The 20,996-nt window shown below is 35.9% G+C and overlaps 1 protein-coding gene across 3 annotated transcripts in view; it reads left to right on the top strand.

Moving 5' to 3' along the window:
• LOC148836714 (fibronectin type III domain-containing protein 3B-like) overlaps nt 1-20,996 on the top strand; it is a 161,631-nt gene that overhangs the window by 110,046 nt on the left and 30,589 nt on the right. For all 3 annotated transcript variants that reach the window (XM_088913964.1, XM_088913966.1, XM_088913965.1), the window contains exons 8-18: nt 13-170; nt 3,884-3,943; nt 5,985-6,123; nt 7,188-7,241; nt 11,042-11,166; nt 13,129-13,303; nt 15,364-15,450; nt 16,470-16,608; nt 17,582-17,653; nt 18,673-18,791; nt 19,254-19,359. In XM_088913964.1, coding sequence (XP_088770090.1) covers nt 13-170; nt 3,884-3,943; nt 5,985-6,123; nt 7,188-7,241; nt 11,042-11,166; nt 13,129-13,303; nt 15,364-15,450; nt 16,470-16,608; nt 17,582-17,653; nt 18,673-18,791; nt 19,254-19,359 — 1,234 coding nt within the window. The remainder of the gene's footprint in view (nt 1-12; nt 171-3,883; nt 3,944-5,984; nt 6,124-7,187; nt 7,242-11,041; nt 11,167-13,128; nt 13,304-15,363; nt 15,451-16,469; nt 16,609-17,581; nt 17,654-18,672; nt 18,792-19,253; nt 19,360-20,996) is intronic.

Genomic DNA, 20,996 nt, shown 5'->3' with positions numbered 1-20,996 from the left:
GTATTTTTAAAGGTGTCTAATATTCAAGCCAGGACAGCCAGATTGACTTGGAATCCGCCGTCTGGGCTCCTGAATGGAGACAGACACACCAATGGTATCCCATACTCATGCAGCTATGAGGTGATGCTTTCAGACAAGGGGAGGGATGGAAAATACAACATTATTTACAGGTGAGCATTACTGTAGTTTCTGAATGGATGTTTTCTTAAAATAATTTTGCTTACAGTATATATTCCACAGAAAATCCTAAATCCCTGTGTTTACATCATACATTTAGTATTTTGTATCTGTGCTCAAATATTATTCATGAGGTTAAGTGTGAAAATCTTAGAATTTATTTTTACTTATTTTTTCCAGGCTAACAAGGCTATTTTTAAGGGCAAGGAATTACTAACCCATGACGGTGGACAGTAATAACTGTTTAAAACAAAAAAAGAGTAATAACAGTAATAACTGTTTAGTTAAAGTATTTCACATTATTTTGAAAAAACTTTGAAAATTTATGGCAGGCAATTCTGTGTTTCCAGCAGGCTCATACGTAATTTAAGTAAAGCCCTTATTAGTTGATGAAAGATTTTACCACTGCAATTTGCTTCCCTGTTTTGGTAGCCAGGTGAAACGGAATGTGAATCATCCTGTTTTCACACCAGCAGAGTCCAATAAGTTGTGAAGAAAAAAAGGATTGACAGGACCTGACAAGCTTTAGCTGGAGAGGCAATCGTTATTATCCCCCAGGCTCATTTGCCCCTGAGCAGCATTGCTCGGAAGCAGTGAAGTCTGAAAAGTCTGTCTTGCTGATTCAGTGAACACTGTGGTTTTGAACAAAACCACTTACCAGTCAGCTAATCCGCCCTGGTCAATCATGTTTAGATTGCTTGGTTTGTCCATATATCATCAAGCAGCAATTACGTTTTTGTGTTAACAGAGACTAAACTACATACAAGGATGAAAGAATTAATTCTTAAGAGTACCCTGGTCAATAGTGATTTCAGCATCACACCTTTGTTTCAAAATGTTAAATTCTAATGATTTCCTCACCTGGAATAAAGTGAAATCTTATTTATTTGAAATCTCATTAAGCTGAATTTTGTTGTGGTATGTTGTTTTATGTTAAACAGCAAAACAAAGGGCAAAACAAAGTTTGCAGAAGCAAACAATGAAAGACTTAAGCACCAAATGTTATTGCTCATTTAGAAGGGTCTAACTCAGTACATTTAGGTGTTCAGTCAATTGTATTGACACAGTGTACCTATTTATACGGATTTATTAGAAAATATCTCTAATGACAGACTTCTTAAACTCTTGTCTGGGTGTCCTGAAGAAAGCTTTTCATTTAGATTAAATTCAGTTGGCAAAATATAAGCAATGTTAACAAAACCATCCAGATTTTTCATTATTGGTCAATAGGTGTTGATAGGTTCAGAGCAGAACTGCTGGGATATTTTTAATTTCTGAAGGCTATAAAAAAGCAGAAGAGAGTTTATCATTTACTTAGTAATAACAGCCAGAGCTGAGGGACATGGAAACCACATGAACCTTTAAATCTAACCACTAATCTCTCTTGTTTTACTGCACATTATGGTTTGTAGAGCTTGTAAGTGTGGTGATGTCTGTGTGAATCGAGACCATCTGTTTAATTTTAAACTCTTTCAAATTCTAAAAAAATGAGATACGCGGTACACAAAACATTTTTTTTTCACAAAAGAAGTAAAGGCAATGAGAGTAGAGATAGAGTTAAATGCTCAGAATGCAGTAGACTATTTTCTGTTAAGAACAGTGGCTGTTCTGATATCGGGGATCATGAAACAAAAACAAACCTAAGGATGTGTTTAAACCATAAACCAATTCTTTACTGCCAGAAAAACTCCTCAGGGAGGAGTTATACCTTGAGGCTCAGGAAAGTGCTTTTTATTCATCTTATAAGAGCACAATGATAGCTGCCCAGCAAAAGACTACATGTCTGGACTAGTCGTGAAATTTCTATGTGCTTGTATAAAATCAGAAGCTATTGTTGTCTTATACTTTTTTTTGCTGCGGAGACAGCAGCTGAAGGACTGCCATTCATTTCAGTGTCTGTCGATATAAAACAACCACAGAGCCTTGAAAATCGCCCTTGTGCTTGATCACTATTGTCTGACTCCTTGCAGAGTGTGTGTCTGAGGTTTTGAGTTCACAGACTTTCCTGTAGAAATGCTAGCTGGGGTGTTGCTGTAGTGCTGAGAACCTCACATCTTCCAGACAAAGACCTTTCTATTGTAGCTGGTAATACCAGTTCTGATTTCAGAGGTGCTGGACAGAGGAAGGAAACAAAAATGAGCTGTTCAAATCTGTCAGAAGTCAGAAGTTAAAGTCTTCAAAGCAACTCATGAATACAGTTTACCTGGCCATAAAGAGTTGATTGTATGCAAACCTTTTCAGTATTTTTACTTTTGCATAGCAAAAAAAAAACCTTAAAGAATTTCAGTGGAACAATGACGGAATTTGCTAGGTCATACCTAAACAGTCTCCTGTCATCACTGTTAGGAAATGACAAGATTGTCGACATATTTGATGTTAGAAAATCAAATTTCTGCATCACAAAATGGCCTCTACTACACCTTTAAATTTTTTCAAATGGTTCAACGGCATCTGTATGGTTAATCTGTTTGCAGAAGCATCTGGATTTTTTTCTGGTCATGTGCTTCAATCCTCATAAAATGTTTCAAAGGTGGTGTTTTACAGTTTAATGCATTTTGTCATAGGACAAGGAAGAAGGTCCTATGTTTTCCCTCAGTGTGTTTTGGCAGCTCTTGCTTTGGACTCACAAATTTGGACACGTTTGATTCACCAGGGGTCTTTAGGGCCCAGATGTGAGCAGTTACCTCATTTGCTTCTCACTCCAGCTCGTATCCAGTGGAACTGCAATGATTAATAGGATGCAATGTTTTTCCACTTACTGTAAATGATAAATATCATCAAGAAACATGATGGGAAGTTCAGTAATAAGCCTAAAGGTTCATTCTGTAGGACATCATGGTTATAAATTTCCTGCCATTGTAGGGAGAATAGGCTCATTCGTTTTTTTACTGCGGGGTATTTCAGCTTCACACAGCCTATACAAATCAACAAGTCATGTCTTTTATTCTTTTTTTAAATCTTGATTGCAACAGAAATAGCAAATGATGAGCATAGATAGGGGCTCTTATTGTGTGTGAGTAAGCCCTTCTTAACCACTGCTTCATTTACTTTATAGTGTGGAATAGGGATGCATTCTTAAACTGTATATCTTGATCTTGAGTAAAGGTATTCTGGCATAGAGTGATATTCAGTATTTTTTAATTGTTCAAAATGTAATCAATAGTTATAATATGACTCATACTGATTCTAGACATTACTTAGTTAAGTATAGAACTTCATTGTCCATTACATTACTGTTTGTGTCTCTTATAATTGTATCTTATTCAATTGAAGAATAATTAATTCAATAAAAAACAACTAGAGAACAGTTCCGCGTGCCCTACTAAGAAAAGCAGGATATTCTGTACATATGATACTATATATACTGTATGATGATGAACTGTTTACACACTGTTTGTCTTGTGCCTTAAACTTTGTTGCAATGCTTATGTGGTATTGCAGTGATTGGTGATAGATCTAGCAGTGTGATGGGGATATTCCAACTTTCATTAATCAGATTATTAAAAGATAAAACAAGTGTTTAATGATAAAGTGTGGTGTAGAGTGTGTGTACTACTAATTCCATAATTATTTTTAATTGTGATTGCTAATTTTACAAACAAATCAAAAACTAGCTCTGGAACAGACTGGATGTTTGGTACAGTATATGACTGCTGGGTCTAGATCATTAAAAACCAATTAATTTTCTCCTTTTCTTCTTTTCCAGTGGAGAAGACTTAGAATGTAATTTGAAAAACTTAAGACCAGCAACAGACTATCACGTGAGGTTAGTAGGAGCTTTGAACGTTCTTTGTCAGAAATGATATAATTCATATAAGTGCTGCTGTTCAGCACGTACTATAACCTGAAGAATTGAATGTACTCTCAACTAAAAGTTGAATAAGTGTACTTCTAATATAAATTTGATTTCTACTTTGATTATGGTCCCTGAAGAGTAGGTCTGACTGCTGGTTTAATGTAATAATTCCATATAATGTGCTGTAGAGTGCTTTAAAATCATGCCTCTACTATATTTTCAGTTATTTTTGTAAAAGTGCATAGCTGCTTTTGATGTGCTGTAATGTACTAATAATGAGTTGCTCATAAATATTTGGTTAAGCGGTCAATTATGTGAGCTACACCAGATTGATTTCAGTTATGCGTTTTGTATTGAATGAGTGTGCTAATTTATTTAAATACATAACTGAAAATAGTATCTTTTTAATTATGCCTAAAATATGCTTGTCATACTGTGCTCATGAGTTGAAAGTGTTATGTGCTAATTTGGTTTTGTGTGTCTAGTACCTTAGTAATCTGATTTTACATATTGTAAGCTGTAGATAAGACTGAAATATACTATATACTGTATATACAGTTTGTGTTCTTTATAGCCTCTACTAGTTAATAGAAAGGTTTAACTTCACTGTTCTTCACTTCACTGCTGTAATGGATAACTTACTATCTGCTCAAAATAAAAGCCACAAAATGAAGATAGAAATTGTTTTTGGATGTGGTTTAGGTGACATACTGTATGGCTATTAGAAAGCAGACATTCATAAAACTGATTTACTACTATATTCATTTAGTGCAATAAATATATACAATAATCACCCATGAATCATTTAAAAAAACAGAGCAGTAGAGAGCTTGAAAGATGAACTATAATATCAATGTCTTTTTCACATGGAGAATAGGGAAAAAATCTAAAGGTCAACATGGTGATTTGCATAGTCACAGGTCAAAATGTCTTCAGTTTTTATTATAGAATGGATCAAGTTTATGAATATGCCCTTTAGAATCTGTCATGCACCAAGTAGTACTAAATCCAAGAAGGGAAGAAACATCTGCTTGGAAATGTACAACCTATAATATCATTCTTAAAGTCCTTCTGCAGCTTTACTGGAATCAGAAATTTGACAGTTGCCCAAGGCGAACCAGCTGCACTATGTCAAAATCAAACCTTGTTGCACCTTAACTAACATGAATATGTTTTTTAAAATCTGTTTGACTATGAGTATGCTAAACAGTAGCAATTATCCAAGTGCATCAACCTATTCAGTATATGTTTTCCTTGTTCACGCCTGTTAGAAAATTTATTTATTGATGGCCAGTGTTACTGACTCCTTCATTTTCAAACAAGACCAGATGGTACCAGTGATTTAATATACAACAAAATACATTTTAGCGTCAATTTAATTTTTGCTTAGCTCAAAAGTCTCTCGGGTCTAATGGAGTTGACTTTGCTTTGCTTGTTTGTTTAAGTGACAGACCATTTACATTTTGTTCCAGGTGATTAAGGTCTGTTTTAATGTGTTCGTCACCTTCATTATTTTAAAGGTTGTGGCAAATTTTCCTATCTGTCAAAAAGGTGTGACAGAGATGTTGAGTCAGTTTTGCAGACAAGCTTCTTCCCTGGCTTGGCTCTGAGCTTGTGTGGTCACTGCAGTGCATAAAGGAAATGACCTTTCTGGAACTGGCGAATCCATAGCCGGCATTGCAGTGAAATGCAGCATTAATCAGCTGTAGCAGTGGGACATCTTAGCAAGGGACTGGATTTAAATTTGAATACATTTTGATGTGTTTATTCCAATGAATTAGGATTTAAAAGCTGCACACATTGATATAATAATTCCTCACTATATGGGCCATGTAAACTGAGCTTATTTATTCCAATATCACATAACCTTGGGTACCATTTATAAAGCGTGCAAAACACATTTTGTTTACATGCCCTACTGACATATGGGTTTGTGTGTTCATGATTTTGTCCAACACTGTATGTGATTGCAGCAGTTTTACCTGTGATGTTCTGATACATATATTTTCAGAGTCAACGCAGTGTATAACACTGTCAAGGGATCGTCTTCGGAAACAGGAAGCTTTACCACACAGTGCAGCACACCTGACTGTCCCTGCCCTCCAAAACTGTCTCACAGGACCAAAAGTTCCCTCACTTTGCAGTGGAAGGTATGACTGACCAGTAATCCCTCCCACTTACCAAACATCTGTGCTAGAAGTATGAACAACAAGATAAAGTACGAGAATGGGATATATACTGAGAAGCTTTGGTTCCATTTTACTGGTTCCAATACTCTTTTTTTGCACTTTTAATGCCTCTCAGTAAATTTCATGTATGTTTTTTTTTTCAGTTTAGTGATGAATATTAAGTCAGCAATGTTTCTCAAACTGGATATCTGTACAGCCCCAAACCCAGAGATGTAAACAAAGAAATAAAAGGAAATCTGACAAGCAAAGACTATGACAAATGTTTTTTCTCTTCTCAGCAGTCTGCCAGAATAGCATTTTAAGTATGTTGTTTTGACATCTTAACATTTGCTGTTGAAAGCTGTCTAGAAATTAAAGTGTACTGTTTCTTTCAAGTAGATCAGAATTGACCAGGTTTGAAACTTGTTAATCTTGAGATGCTGCTCACTTAAAATTAAATTGTTTTTCATAATATAAGTTTAATACCTAAATGTTTTTTTTCTTTCTAGTTGAGTTTTGAAATGGTAATTCAAATGCTTTTTCTTTTATGCTTGTCTTTAATATGTGTCCCTCAGAAATGATAAATGGCCTATATAAATTATAGCAATGTTATTCTTCCAAAATCACACAAGTATTGTAATCATTGCAGTTGATTTGTGTGTGTATTCTCTTGTAATTTCTTTGTGATTAAAATAAGTTTCAGATTCTTGTGGTACTTCAGGTGACCTCGTTATAACCAGAAGAGAGCAAATGGAATCAACCATTACTTTTCATAAAAGATGTCTTAAGAGCAAAAACTATTGCATTTTCAGTAAAAGCCCATTTTAACTGAGTGTGTAATACTGTATCTCATTGTCTGGATCTTACTGTTATTAGAGTCTGTGATGACAAAATAATCTTGTCTATTAAAATATGTTTAAATCGCACAGGTCATCGTGTCAGTAGGGTACTAAGTTTCCATGAAAAACACAAATAAAGACAGTGTGCCTAAAATTAAGACTGTTTTTTTTTTGTTTGTTTCTGAAAGATTTTCATCTTTCTTTTAGGCACCAGTGGACAACGGATCAAAAATCACCAGCTACCTGTTAGAATGGGATGAGGTATTTTTGTGATAATCAGCTTTTAAAAAATATTACAAAAATCAAGCAACATGGCAGGAAGGCTGAGATAATTATCTTTGATGTTTGCGTCTGTTATGCTTATTAAACATTTTAGATTGAATTCCTCTTGATAGGGTTTTTAGTATCCACCTGACTTGATGACTTCCCAGCCTGCTTTAATCCTTGGCTACACTGCATGACCAGTCTTGGTCTCTGTTCTCAAAAACATTCTAATTCACAGCCGAAACATTGTGCCCGTTTTCTTTTCCTTTCAGCATGGAATAAACCTTTACCTGTTCATTTGCAGCCTACGCATGCTGACTTAGCTACCCATTCAAACTCGAGTCCAGCTCAATGCATCCTCATTCATTACCAGGAGTAATGTGACAGAATTTAGATCAGTGTTATATTATACTTACTTCTAACAAATCGCAACATATAATACACCATAATTAGAACCAGATCATACTGTCCAGGCTCAAGGACATCATAAAATACATTGCAGTGTGGATATAGTACCAATATGGAAGAAACCTTAAAAACAATAATGCTTTTTAAAGCATAGTGTAGATAGGACCTTAGATTTTTGTGTGCAAGACTAACCATTGTTTTAAGGCATGGATTTAGTTCTGTTGTCTTGGGTTAAATCACTTGGAGAGGACTTACAGGAGAGGTTTAATTCTGTTAAACCTAACCTTCAAGCCTCATGTGCTGACAAATTGTACATTCTCTATTCACCATCCAGTTTATGAAACAACCTTGCACACTTTAGGATGCTTCTTCACCGTTGTGAAAACAAACTGAACAAGAAATATTTTTAGAAAGTAGAACAAAGCTGTCAGCAAACAATAAGCTACAGTGTTATGTTTAAAATTTCATTACCCACTTGTTGTATATCACATAAATAATCTGAACTGAGGTGTCAGTGATTTTATTGTGCATCACAATTGAAACTAATCCCTAAGACAGATCCCTAGAACTTCATCTTGTCCATGAAATAGGAATTTATGGGACGATAAATGGCTGAAGATAAAAAGCTATCTCCTACAGACTTTTAAATCACTTTTATAACAACCAGAAGAGCAAAACTAACCCTTCCAGCTAGAGACAATTTGTACAACTATGAACACAGTAAAATTTAACAGGAATCTGAAATAGTTAAAAGTGCAGCATTGACATACTCTGGATGTGGTTCAGTAATACTGAAATTACTTTAAATAGTTTTGTTCCAGCGAATTAGGTGTTAAAAGCTTTGGGGTTATTAAACAGTATATTGTATTACATCTGCTATTACCATGTAAAAACACATTTGAACATTTAGCTATTAAGGTGTTTTTGCACAGTAATTTTCAATCAGTGCCTCACTGTCATTCCAGTCTGTGTACAACGTGTTGTGGCAGATCTCCTTTTAATTGCAGCGGGGATGTTTTGTCCTTTCGGTCTACATTTCCTTTCTCATTTATCAGCAAAAGACTCCCTGTGGTTTTGTCTGCCTTCTGTTTTTTAAGGTGGTGCTGGAAGACTAAAAGAACCTCCAAATGCTGGGTTGTACCTATGTAGGTTTCATAGTGACTATTGTCCTGTAGGCCTCCCAATAAAATATACACATCCTGTGGCCAAATACTTCTTGAAAAATGAAAGTAGTATTGTAAGGCAATGCTGCCTTCTAGTGCTTTCCCTAATAGTATCAAATTGCTTATGAGAAAGAGCCTTCTCACAGTGCTGGTTCCTTTCCTTGTATCCAGTGCTAGGAAGCAAAGTAAAATGTTAAATTCAGATTCAATTCAATTTAGCATACTGTATATGACCCATGCTTGACAATCCAAAACTAAATATGCTGTTTTTTTTATTAAACAGGAAACTCAGTAAATAGATACCAAGTAACTAAAAGAGTCGGGTTGAAAAATACTTCAATTTGAAAGTCTCAGGCCATATTGAGGAAATGTGATAAAGGGACGATAAGCATCAGTCCAAGCATGTGGGCTGCCTTATTTACATTTCCCACAGTTCATCTGTTTGCTGAGTTTCAGGGTGGATCTTGTAGGATTCACGCACTTTTGAATGGATCTTTCTAGGATGTTTGAAAAAGGTTGTGGCTGTGATTAAATGTTGTATTTCTTATAAAATGCCAATAGGTTTGGCAAACACAGCTTTTGACAAAATCTTACTTCTGGCCGTCTTGTAAAGGGATTGCTTTTGCGTTTCTTTTCCTCTTTAATATCCTATGTCAGTGGGCCTTTGAAAAAAAGTTGAGCAGCATAAAAAGTCCTACACCGTGAGTGAGGAGGCCATTAACTGATCTGGAGGATACAAATGAATTGGTGTCCTGTGGAGGCAAGTGTAGCTGCTGGCCTCATTATTAGCTCTTTACTTCATCTCTAGAATGTAGCCAAAGTCATTGCATTAACCACACTATCCATCAAACACTAATGATCTGATGGCACAACCTTGATGGACAGTTACGATACTTCCAGAGCCTTACTTTTTTCCTCCTTCTTCCCTTTGGCTAAAAATGATATGATATGATATATGAAAGTGATAAAAAGAGGAAGAATCCACAGAGAGGAATAAATACTATGGGGATACTTAACATCACTTTATTAACCCTATACAATTTCTTGCATTAGGAATTTGTCTTTTCGCATACCCCAGCTTGCTCTCCATGAGACACAGACAGGGAGAGAAGCTTGGGGTCAGAGCACAGGGTCAGCCATTGTTTGTTACCGGGAACAAGAAGAAGTGTTATAGTTTTTTACTTGTTTTTATGGATGTTTTTTTTTAAATGGGGAAGGTGTACTGTTGACATCACACAATGCAACAATATTACTAAAAGTAAAGTTCATGTAGAGATAAAAAAAAATGCCCGGGCTATTTCAATATTGCTTAATATCTTGTGTTTGATGTGATGTTTTTCTTCTGGCCTTGTATACTAGAACATTTATTTCCAGTCAGTGTTTTTTTTTTGTTAGCCCCACAGTATTCCAGTAATGTAGCGTCACAACATATCTCCTCGTTCTCCCTCATAAACAGCACATTAACTGAACAACAGTTACAGCATATATTTTGTGACATTTAATGACCCAGCTGCATTTCATGGAAATATTCTGAGTCTGCAGGCATAAACACAACTGAAATAAACAAAAATAATACATATTTTGAAACGGCGGTTTTAGATAGTGGAGGAATATTGGAGAAGGGGGCTCTCCTGTCACCCATCCAGGCCAATGGGATAATTGGGATTGAACTGGGATCCTCTTGGTAAAAGACTGGCTAGCCTTTGAAGACATTTTATCCTGTCTTCTTCTTTTAAATTTATGAATAGGAATGTACTTGTTTCTCTCAATGCTCACATGGAGAAAGGAGGTTAGCTGCCATTTTCCTATTTATTGCCTTTCCCTGACTATAAATCTCACACCTGTAATGTCTTATAAATTTCATAATATTTTTATGTAATGTGGATGTGTCATTGATTCAGTAACCTTAATCCTGCTGTGTTACTAACGCACCTACATCATCTCCAGTTGACGACCTGCACACTCACACGGTGCAGCAGGATAAAAATAAGAATTTTGTAAGCTGATTTAGGAGTAGGAGTTCTTTACATTTTCAGTTTTAGGATAATGGAATATCTAAATTTGAAGTGCAGCCATTTTTCTTGCTACATTAAGCCAAGTATTCATTGAGCATTTCTAGCAGAAAATGAAAGTAGTTCAAGAATTTGATTTTTTTTCCCTCATTAAACAAAAATGTGTCCATGATGACTGTATCATTCCTAATTTTGTTTTCTCTTCACTTTTTAGGGCAAGAAGAACAACTGTTTCAGAGAATGTTATTTTGGGAACCAGAGACACTATAAATTAACTAAACTCTGCCCAGCGATGGGGTACACATTTCGATTAGCAGCACGGAATGACATTGGCACAAGGTATGTCTCTAGCAAACTGTTTTGTTGCTATTTTTATTAAAGAACAGAATTAGTATCATGTAGTTTGTAAAATTCTCATTTTCATTTCTTGTATCAGTTCCACATAAGCAAGTACAACATAGTATTGCACCTCTCTCAAGGACAGAGAATAAGGAGGTTAAGTAATTTAGTTAGCATAACAGAGTATTACTTCTCTGATAAGATAAAAACTGTCTGTCAAGGTGACTGGATTTATTTATGATTGCTCAGATCCATTAAGGGCATCATATCACGTTTCTGCATGATGACCTTGTTTTATTGAAAGCTCCAGAATTTCAATGTTTTGTTGTATTACTGTTTTATGGACAGCTACAGTTATGTATTTTTTGTTTAAAAAATTGGAGTCACCATTTACTTTTCTATAATACAAATCTCATTTTTAAATTATTTACCAGCTGACCCCTTCAGCCCATGTTCTACATGCAGAGAAACAGGCCTTTTCCCAGCATGCCTTTCATATCCATTCCTCGTCAGAACTATGTCTTGCTGAAATTATGGCCAGTTCAACAGGTGCCAAGCCAAGGTCCTAGGAGTTGTTTGTAGACAAAGCCCTGGCTGGCTTAAGCTCCCGTTACATACACTTGAGCCAAAGATGTTTTAAGTTGGTGATAGGTTTGTTAACTATAACTATACTGCAGGTGTGCTTCACTACTATATACTGTGTAGCTGCTGTTTCTGACTTTGTTCACAAGAAAAAAGTTGTTTGCTCATTAACTGCCTTTGTGCCTATGAAGCTGCATAGACTTTAAATCAGCTTTTCATGACTGAAAGTACCTGCTTTCCCTTTACAGTTCTTCCTAAAGCTGGATGTTCAAAAACCTGTTTGAAGAATGACTTTCATTTAGTGCTTCACACTAATGGCCACATAAAGTTTGAAGACTAGAAGCAAACCATTTCAAAAATAATTTCATTGCTTGCAAGAAGTTTTTAGATGGTTCTTCTTTAAATTTGTGCCAAGATCTAGAGTGCTTTAAAGTGGAAGTGCTCAGATTTAAAATGTGTCGCCACTGGCAAACAAGTGTTTTTAAATTACTTTCCTATCACCTAAACTTTCAGTGACACTTTAAATTTCTCTGAGAGTTAGCCGTATAAGGAGGCCTATAAAACCAAAAGAAAATGGCTGTCAAGTCCAGTTTGAAGGTGGTGATTTATATAAACTGTTAATATTGAAAGCGCATGCATTGCCTGGGATTTATGTATATAAAAAGTACACTCCACACTGGATTCTGTGACAGAGTGTTGGATGCTTTTTTCCATTTTTCTCCTTGCAGATACAGTATAACTACTATATAGAATTACTGTATATTATAGATATTAGATCGATTGGTGACTTCTGCATGTGACCTATAAAGTACTGATTTAAAGTTATTTTTTTAGTTAAGAATGTAAAATTTTTTTAAATTTGTGTCATTGATTTTTTTATTTTAAAATATTAGTTCCTTTCATTATTTTTCCCAGTTCTCGAAAACACATCCGTTTCTTTGCATTGGCAATAATGTTTGCACTGCCTATATTATAGTGCATCTTAAATCAATATCTCCTTCTTTTTTACGACACTTTTATATAGTTGAATAACATAACTGCCTCTGGTCTGTGTTGTCAGCTAACAATGGCTCTAAGACATGTCACCTGTACTTCTTTACCGAGTCTGATTTTGGTTGAAGAGATGGGAATGTGGGTTACATTCCAATGTATTTGATGACGTTTAGCACAGAATCTCTTTTAGAATTGTGTTATTTCAGTAGTTTAACTTCAAAGGGAAGCAAACAGACATGATCAAAGGTGCTGGAATGTTGAAGACTTGTTTTGGAGCCCTGGTGTTCTTCCCACTTGTATGTGCAACTTGCCTGTGTAATGTTGCCTTTGCTTCTAATCCTGTCTGGGCAGCTCACAGGTCTCACGGTGCCTCTTTTTGATCCCCAGTGGTTTCAGCCCTGAAGTGGTGTTTTACACATCTGGCAACATCCCTCAGCTCCCCCTGCCTCCTAGGCTGGTCAGGGCTGGTATCACTTGGATCACACTGGAGTGGAACAGGCCAGAAGGCTGCACCCAGGAAGAGACCATCACATACACCCTGGAAATACAGGAGGAGAATAATGTAAGGAGAATAATGTAATAATGTAAGGGCTGTTAGTGCACTCCAATGCCATCTTCTCTTACCTGCAGAACATCATTGTCAGCAGACTTAGCCTTTTCGCTTGAATTTGATTATATGCATTGATTCATGTGCTGTGGCCAAAAATCAGTCTATTTATTAAGGCAATGTATAGTGGGAATAATGCAGGGTATAAATCAGAAGTGCACAATTGACACCTTCTTGGGTCATATCTGATTTTTTCTTTATATAATCAAACTGATAAGTTGCTAAATTGATTAACACCTGCTGAGTTGCATATTGCTGTACAGGGATTATATGCACCAGTGCTGCACTGGTACTGTTTTTTACAAGCCAGTACCAACATCAGTGTTTCCAAAACTGGCCTGCCGTTCGCCAATATTGTATATTTTGTGTACATGTACAACTTAATTGAACACAAAATGCTTGTAGTGTTTTGAAGTCGATAGAAGAATATGATTATAACAGCAAAATGTCTTCTGAAGAATGCAAGCTCTTAGTAATGCATCTATTAAAAACGATGTAGATAAAGATTTTTAAAAGCACTAAATATTCTAAATATATTCAAATTAATAAACAAGACACAAAACTCAATTCTTTCTTAAGTGTAACCTATCTAGAACCTCCTCCTAAAAGCTACATTCTAGTCCAGCTTTTCTTTTGCCATTCTTGTTTAAAGTTTTAGCACTAGTCTTTTCTGTGTTCTAATAGTTCCATTTTGTTATTATTAGTCAAACAGCTACAGTTATATTATATATATTATCCATTATGCAACTTACTAATACTAAGCTTCTTAAATTGGCTAAAGCTGTAAGCTTCTTAAATTAGCTAATGAAAATTGCATCCAACATCATGACGCTTAAATAAGCTTTGCAAAGAATTTAGTTTGCACATGCCATCTTTAACATCTGCAGTGACTGATAAATAGAAAACATTTACCATTTATTTTAAAATTCTGTTTTGTATACTAATTTGTGTTCGATGATGTAGTGTTAAATAACTCCAACAAAGCTCTACATGAAAGTACAATATCATATTAGATTCCCTATGGTAAACAAGATTTTTATTTTTTTAGTAGGCCTATCGCCATCTCTCTGTAAATGAAGTAAAACATATGACTAAAAATAAATCCCACCTATGTTTCAAAAGCAAATACTGCTTTTAACCTCTTGTAGGAAAATAAACAGTGTTATTTACTACCACCAAAACACTAGGTTCCATCAATTTATTAAACTTATTTCATAATGTCCTTTATTAATATTCATTGCCAACAAACCTACAGTACGTGCAACACAAATGTTTCAAGTGCATTAGAAATTTAAATTACATTTTAGCACTGAAGTTCTCCGTTTACTCAGTAAAATGGAGAGACGGAAGCTTTCAGGTGAAAACTGTGCAATTTCTTTGTTTGTGCCACCACTGTCATCATGTTTATTCAAAATGAAACTTGATCTCTTGCATAAAGGAACGTCTAGTTTATAATATATATTATAATCTGTTAAAGGCTGATTGTTAGTATTAAGGAACCTGTTGTTATTTCCTATTTGAATCCACTTAATAGCTAATTTAACACTCCTCTGTTGCCAGCTATTCTAAAGCTGAATGTTCTATCTTTTGAGAGGGATTATTGAAAAGGTTACAGAACCATCCGCTTACAACCTTAACCATATAACGGTACCTCCTGCAGCTCTGTATTTCTTCTCTATCAATATGATGTGCTGTAAGAATTAAATTATGCACAGTTATGCGATTGAGATGTAAGATCAGCCAAATATCAGTCTGCATTAGGCTGTTTGGCTGTTATTTCTAAAAAGTCAGATGTCACCTGGACAATAACTCAGTCAGTGTCTAATATGCAGTTATATAGTTAGGTTTGACCCATGCCTGACTGCAATATTCCTAAACCATTTTATTTTATTAATGAACAGTGTATTAACTTTTGGCTTTCATGCTCATTTATTGCAAACCAAAGGCCACAAAGGTAAGCGGATGGTACTTATCTTCATGTCATGATCTTTTTTCTCTTCAAAATCCAATGGCAGGGAAATGGGTTTCATCCGAAATACACAGGGGAAACCTTGACGTGTACTGTGGAAAATCTGAAGAGAAGTACACAGTATAAATTCAGGGTAAGTGAACTCCGCAGATTACCACAGCCACATGAGAGTGACGAAGACAGTTTGGCAGAATACCTCTTTCTCTGAATATATTTTGCTAACTTCTCTGTCCCTGATTTAGCTATGAATGAGCCTTTGAATTGATTTTTAAGAGTTAGCCTTACATAGTCATGAATGTCCAGGGTTGTTGGTCATTTAGAAGCTCATTCATTGCTCGGTTAACATGCTCTTGAAGAAAACAAGAAAGTCAATTGGAAGTATTTCTATCGTGTACCTTTGTTAATTAACGGTACTAGTTCCAGGTGCATTGTGGCATTACATTTAGCGTTTTTATCTTCTGTATTACTGCTGCTTTGCCATACCTTTCTAGTATATATTTGAATTAAAAAGACTTTTCTTGTCAGGATCCCAAACCATTAGCTTTTAAACAAGGTAAAAACTGTATTTTAGAATAAAAGAGAACCATTAGTGTTTCTAGAATAGATAATGGAGTCTTTTTACATTAAAAGATAAGAATAAAAAACATATCATTTCATTGCAATAGGATTTTTGACAGTAGTCAATGAAATCCCTGTTTAAAATAGGGCTTTGAACTGACATGTTATATGAAAGCTAAGGATAAATTACAAGAGAAGCAAATGCCAAGAAATTAAATATTCACAGTTCAACAATGCATGTTAATGTTATCTGAATCAGAGTAATCCATCTCAACTCCTTGAGGGCTAGTCTGTCTGTCTAGTTTTTCTTTCCAAATCTGCACTTAAACCTAAACGACCTAAAACTAATAATCATTATTAGCTTAATTGGATCACTTGACCTGTTTCTCCCAGTTCTTCAGGTCTGTAAAGAGACCTAGAAAACCTCCATGATCGGAGTAGGTCTCTGTTGTCAGAAATGTTTAAAAATGGAAAAGATTGCTATTTCTTGTAAAAGAATAAAAAAGGAAAGGAAAGGCGGAATTTGATCTTAAAATAAGCATAATATCTTTATTTGTGATGTGTAGTTGTTCTTTTCTCCTTCAATTCCTGCAGCTCATTGCCTCCAACATGGAAGGGAAGAGCACTCCCAGCGAAGTTCTTGTTTGCACCACAAGCCCAGACAAGCCAGGTCCCCCCTCAAAGCCCTGTATGAAAGGGCCCATCACACCTTACAGCTTCTGTGTGAAGTGGGGTATGTTTGACGTTCCTGTCTGCCTTCCCTAGTGGCTTGCATATTTGATATAGCTTTCTTCTGTGGTTAGAATAGCGGTAATAAAACTGTTGCCACTACCGTATGTTATTTGTGTTGCACAGGGTGCCATTTGCAGAACCCAATGTGCTGTTTTATTAATATCTTTCCATTCCTAGGCCACTTTTATAATAAATGTCTACTCAAATAATCTAGTTTAATATGCAGGTTACCTAATCAGGCACTACATTCCCCAGTGGTGCGACCTCCCATTTTGCAGTTTTTTAGTTGTAATTTAAGAAATGAAAGTTTTGTTCAAGGTAAGGAAAGCAGTTAGCATTTTTCAAGTAATATTTTATTAATAAAAATCCCTAGGGATATCAGTTAATCCAACAATCCATCTATTATCAGTACTTCCTAAGAGCTGCCCTATGTTTGACAGTAGATATATTTATTTGTCAGGCCTATCTAATCAGATTTCATAATTTTTCAGGCGATTTATGTATTGCAAGCTTGATTTTAAGAAGAGAAATCCTCACTGACTTGCAGACCATGAAATTATCTTTTTATTACTATAAAGTTAAACATAATGCTTCTTTTAATAGTGATTGGACATATAATAAATGTTTAAATGTTTTAGTAATACAATAGGTATAATATACACAATTTTTTCAACTTAATTTTATTTGCAAATACACAGAAATGGCTAGATGACCAAATACTGTATTCATTATTAATGTAATTGAGATTTCTTTCCAGCTGTGGTGAAAATTAGGTTGTCTTGGAAATGCAATGATGACGTGTCTTACATTTGTCTTTATTTCTAGCTTTATCACACTCCAATTTTTTTTTTAAATAATAAAACAGTGCATTGTCGTCATACTTTGGTGTTACCTGAGGCGAGATGCACGGTTACTGGATGTTTGACTTAGTCATTTTGTTTTTTAAGACGTCTGCTTTCTTGTTTGTGTTACAGACCCCCCGCAAGACAATGGCGGTTCAGAAATCTTGAAATACCTCTTGGAAATTTCAGAAGGAAACTCTGATGGTACATTATTCAGTCAATATCATGTTCCATTTAATTACACCTTTGTGCTGCACTCAACAGTCATTTGTCCCTGTCTAGTAGTTTTATTTTAATCCAGTGTTGTTCTTTTACATTGACTTCAGATGGAGGTACAATAAACCCAAGCCCAGAACATTGTGTTCTCTCAGTAAATTGGTTTCAATTTTTAGAGAATTGTAATTGCACTCAGTTGTAGTACAGATAATACAAAGGCTCTCTCCACCTTGTTATCCTTGATGCTTTGTTTTGCATGTGAAAGTCATTTTTATGTGTTTATATACAGTGCTTATGAAGCCACTTTCCCTGTTTGAACACTAGTAACATGAAGACAATGATGCAATAGAAATTGGAACATATAGAAACCAACAGTGGAGAACATGTTTCGAAAGAATGTAAAAGTATAAACCAGAATCCCCATAACTCATCATTCAATTCATTTTATTTTTATATAGCGCCTTTCACAACAAGGTTGCACCAAGGCGCTTAACAAAGCAAGTGACCATATACAGTATGTTGTGACTACAGAACAGAAAAGACCAGAAGACAATAGAGGAGAGGAGCCAAAAACTCCTTAGTAAGGAGAAAAAAAACATCTAGGGGTCCAAGGTCAACTGGCTGCCCAACCCCTTTGGGCATGCTAACATTATACAATTTAAAAAAGGAATAAATTAATAAGGGTATTAATCCATCCATCATGTCTTCTGTATGTCAGTACTCCATGCAGATCTCTGTAGACCTGCAAAATCCTCTTAAACGATAGCTATATCCACGATCATCATCCTCTATGATCCTAGGTGGAAAATCACTAGTATACCTGCCATTTTAACTCCTGCTGGAGTATGCCATTGTCTGTGGGAATTCCATTTGTATTTCAGACCTTACTCCTCAAAGGTTCATAGTTTTCACAATAAAGTTGTTTGGATTGGCCAGATAACTTCCTATGCACCATGTAGGCACAATAACGTTTGAAAAATGACAGGACTAAACCTTTGTCTTTACAGCAAATCAATGGAACATCGCATACAGTGGACCGGCTACAGAACGAGTATGTGATCACTTGAAACCAGGCACTTTGTACAGGCTCCGAACTTGCTGTATCAGCACTGGAGGGCATAGTCAGGTATGAAGGAATCCCCTAGGCTTAGCCATGGAAGTCTAATCACAGCTTGTCAGTCAGATATGACAAAAATAAATCAGGCGTTATTTTTCATGCTTTTTTTGGCCCCGCAGGCTTGTTGCATGTGTTAAGAAGTTACATCATACAGCAGGTAAAGGGAAGATTAATTAGACATATAATGTTTATTGTATTCAATTATTGTCAGCCCAAGACAGTTTGAGCATTGAAAGCTAAGTCTTATATCCTCTCTGAAAATGCTTTTAACTTATAAACCATGCATGAACATGAAAAAACCAATGATACAAAAAAAGGAATGCATTTTTTCAATGGTTAAATTTGCATATGTTATTTTAAATACTGAGTCTCGCTACTGTACTCCACTTGGCGACTTTTCGGAATCACACAGAAGAAAGGCCTGCCACTCAGTTCTGCACTCAAAGTCACTTGTGTCTAATTTTTCTGCAGTGTTCTGAAAGCCTGCCAGTTCGCACACTAAGTGTTGCTCCAGGTCCATGTCAACCCCCAAGAATCATAGGCAAAGTCAGACATAAGGAAGTACACTTACAGTGGGGTAAGTCAAGTTATCCTTTCATTTCTGTTCAGATCCTTCCCGGACTGATCCTCTACAAATGTGAATCATGCAGGGGGACTTTATATATCTATCTGTTTTCTAACCACATTATCCAATTCGGGGTCACGGGTGTGCCCTTTCCTGGTAATCAATGGGTGCAGGGCAGGGTACACCCTAAATGCGATGCCAGTCTATCACAGAGCGCGCGCACACACACACACACACACACACACACACACACACACCGCATGCACTCACAGCAGGACCAGTTTTCTAAGAAGACAATTAACCTGCCAGTATGTCTTCAGATAGCACCACGTAGATAGCGCCCCAGGCCTCTAATTGACCCACTGCACCACCATGCCACCCCCATAGCTGTAATTCATGGTATTAAGGTATTTTTTAAAATGCAGTTAAAAACGTGGACATCTGAGCCCCCACCTCAGCCACTATCAAATGAAACGGATGAGAAGATGTTGTTTACTACTGTGCTCTGAATCACGTATAAAAAAAATTAATCATAATTTCAAGGACAATAAGCTGTTTATAGGTAAAAAGAGCCATTTAAATCGAGAGGGAACAACCTTTTGTATCCCTAGTGTTTGAGATTGAAATAGAACAATAAGCTTTGTTTAATAATTTTATGTACTGAGTGCAGATGCAACTTCTATGAATCTATTAATTATTCCCGTCATTTCCTTTAAAACAATTAGGTTTGCATAAAAGGAATTCAAATGTAATTCAGTATATTGCTTCTTTGTTTGATTGTGTTCAGCACTTTTTGCAGACCTTATAAGTAAATCTGCTCCTGTATTACTGATATTTTGGATTTGCTTTAAAGGTTGATCATAGTTGGGCTCTGAATCTGTGAATTACATTACGTTTCTTAGTAGAGTTCCCTCCTTAATCTGGTCTTTCCACGGTATCTCTCTTAAAACTGTAGCACTTTTTTTCAGTTGTGGAATAGTTTCTAACCTGTGGGCTATTACGTAATCTCAAATTGTTTTCTTGACACTTCCATTAAGTTTTCTTTTTTGTTTCTTGCTTTGTCTCCTTGTATTACTCTGACCTTGAGCAGTGCATGTACTTCCACCGAAACATCACATGGCAAAACAATGTGCAATTTGCCTTGGTAGCGAAAAGCTATTGCTTATAGCCTGAGTCCTGCACGTATGTCTGTACAGGTGACGGGCAACAGAATGGAGAAAAAAGGGAAGGCAGTAAAAGCGTCCTGCCTGAGCTCACGCACACCATCACGAATCAGCATTTCAGCGCTATGTAGAGATGGTGTCACCATGGCAACAGTTCATCAGTGAATGGATAACTAAACTGTACACATTTTCTGAAGTTCATCGGTCATCGTCATTCAGGAATCAAAAATCTAAAAACAGATCCAAAGACAAGCGTTGCTTGATCCTTGTCAGGGTCTTTTTTATTTTGCTCAGCAGAGATGGGAGATTTTGTTGAAGTATCAAAAAAAAATATCAGAGTTCTTCAGAAGGTACATGACATTTAAGAAAATGAAGACACAAGAGCACCCATACGTTTCAGAATGGACAGTAGAAATTAATCTGGGGAATGGTTCAAACATGAAAAGTTGCACATTATATAAAAGTACAGTACATGACAATGTTAAT

The sequence above is a fragment of the Atractosteus spatula genome, chromosome 4, assembly GCF_055471065.1.
Source record: "Atractosteus spatula isolate fAtrSpa1 chromosome 4, fAtrSpa1.hap1, whole genome shotgun sequence".
Taxonomy (NCBI): Eukaryota; Metazoa; Chordata; class Actinopteri; order Semionotiformes; family Lepisosteidae; genus Atractosteus; species Atractosteus spatula.
This window is presented reverse-complemented; position numbering and strand designations above follow the sequence as displayed.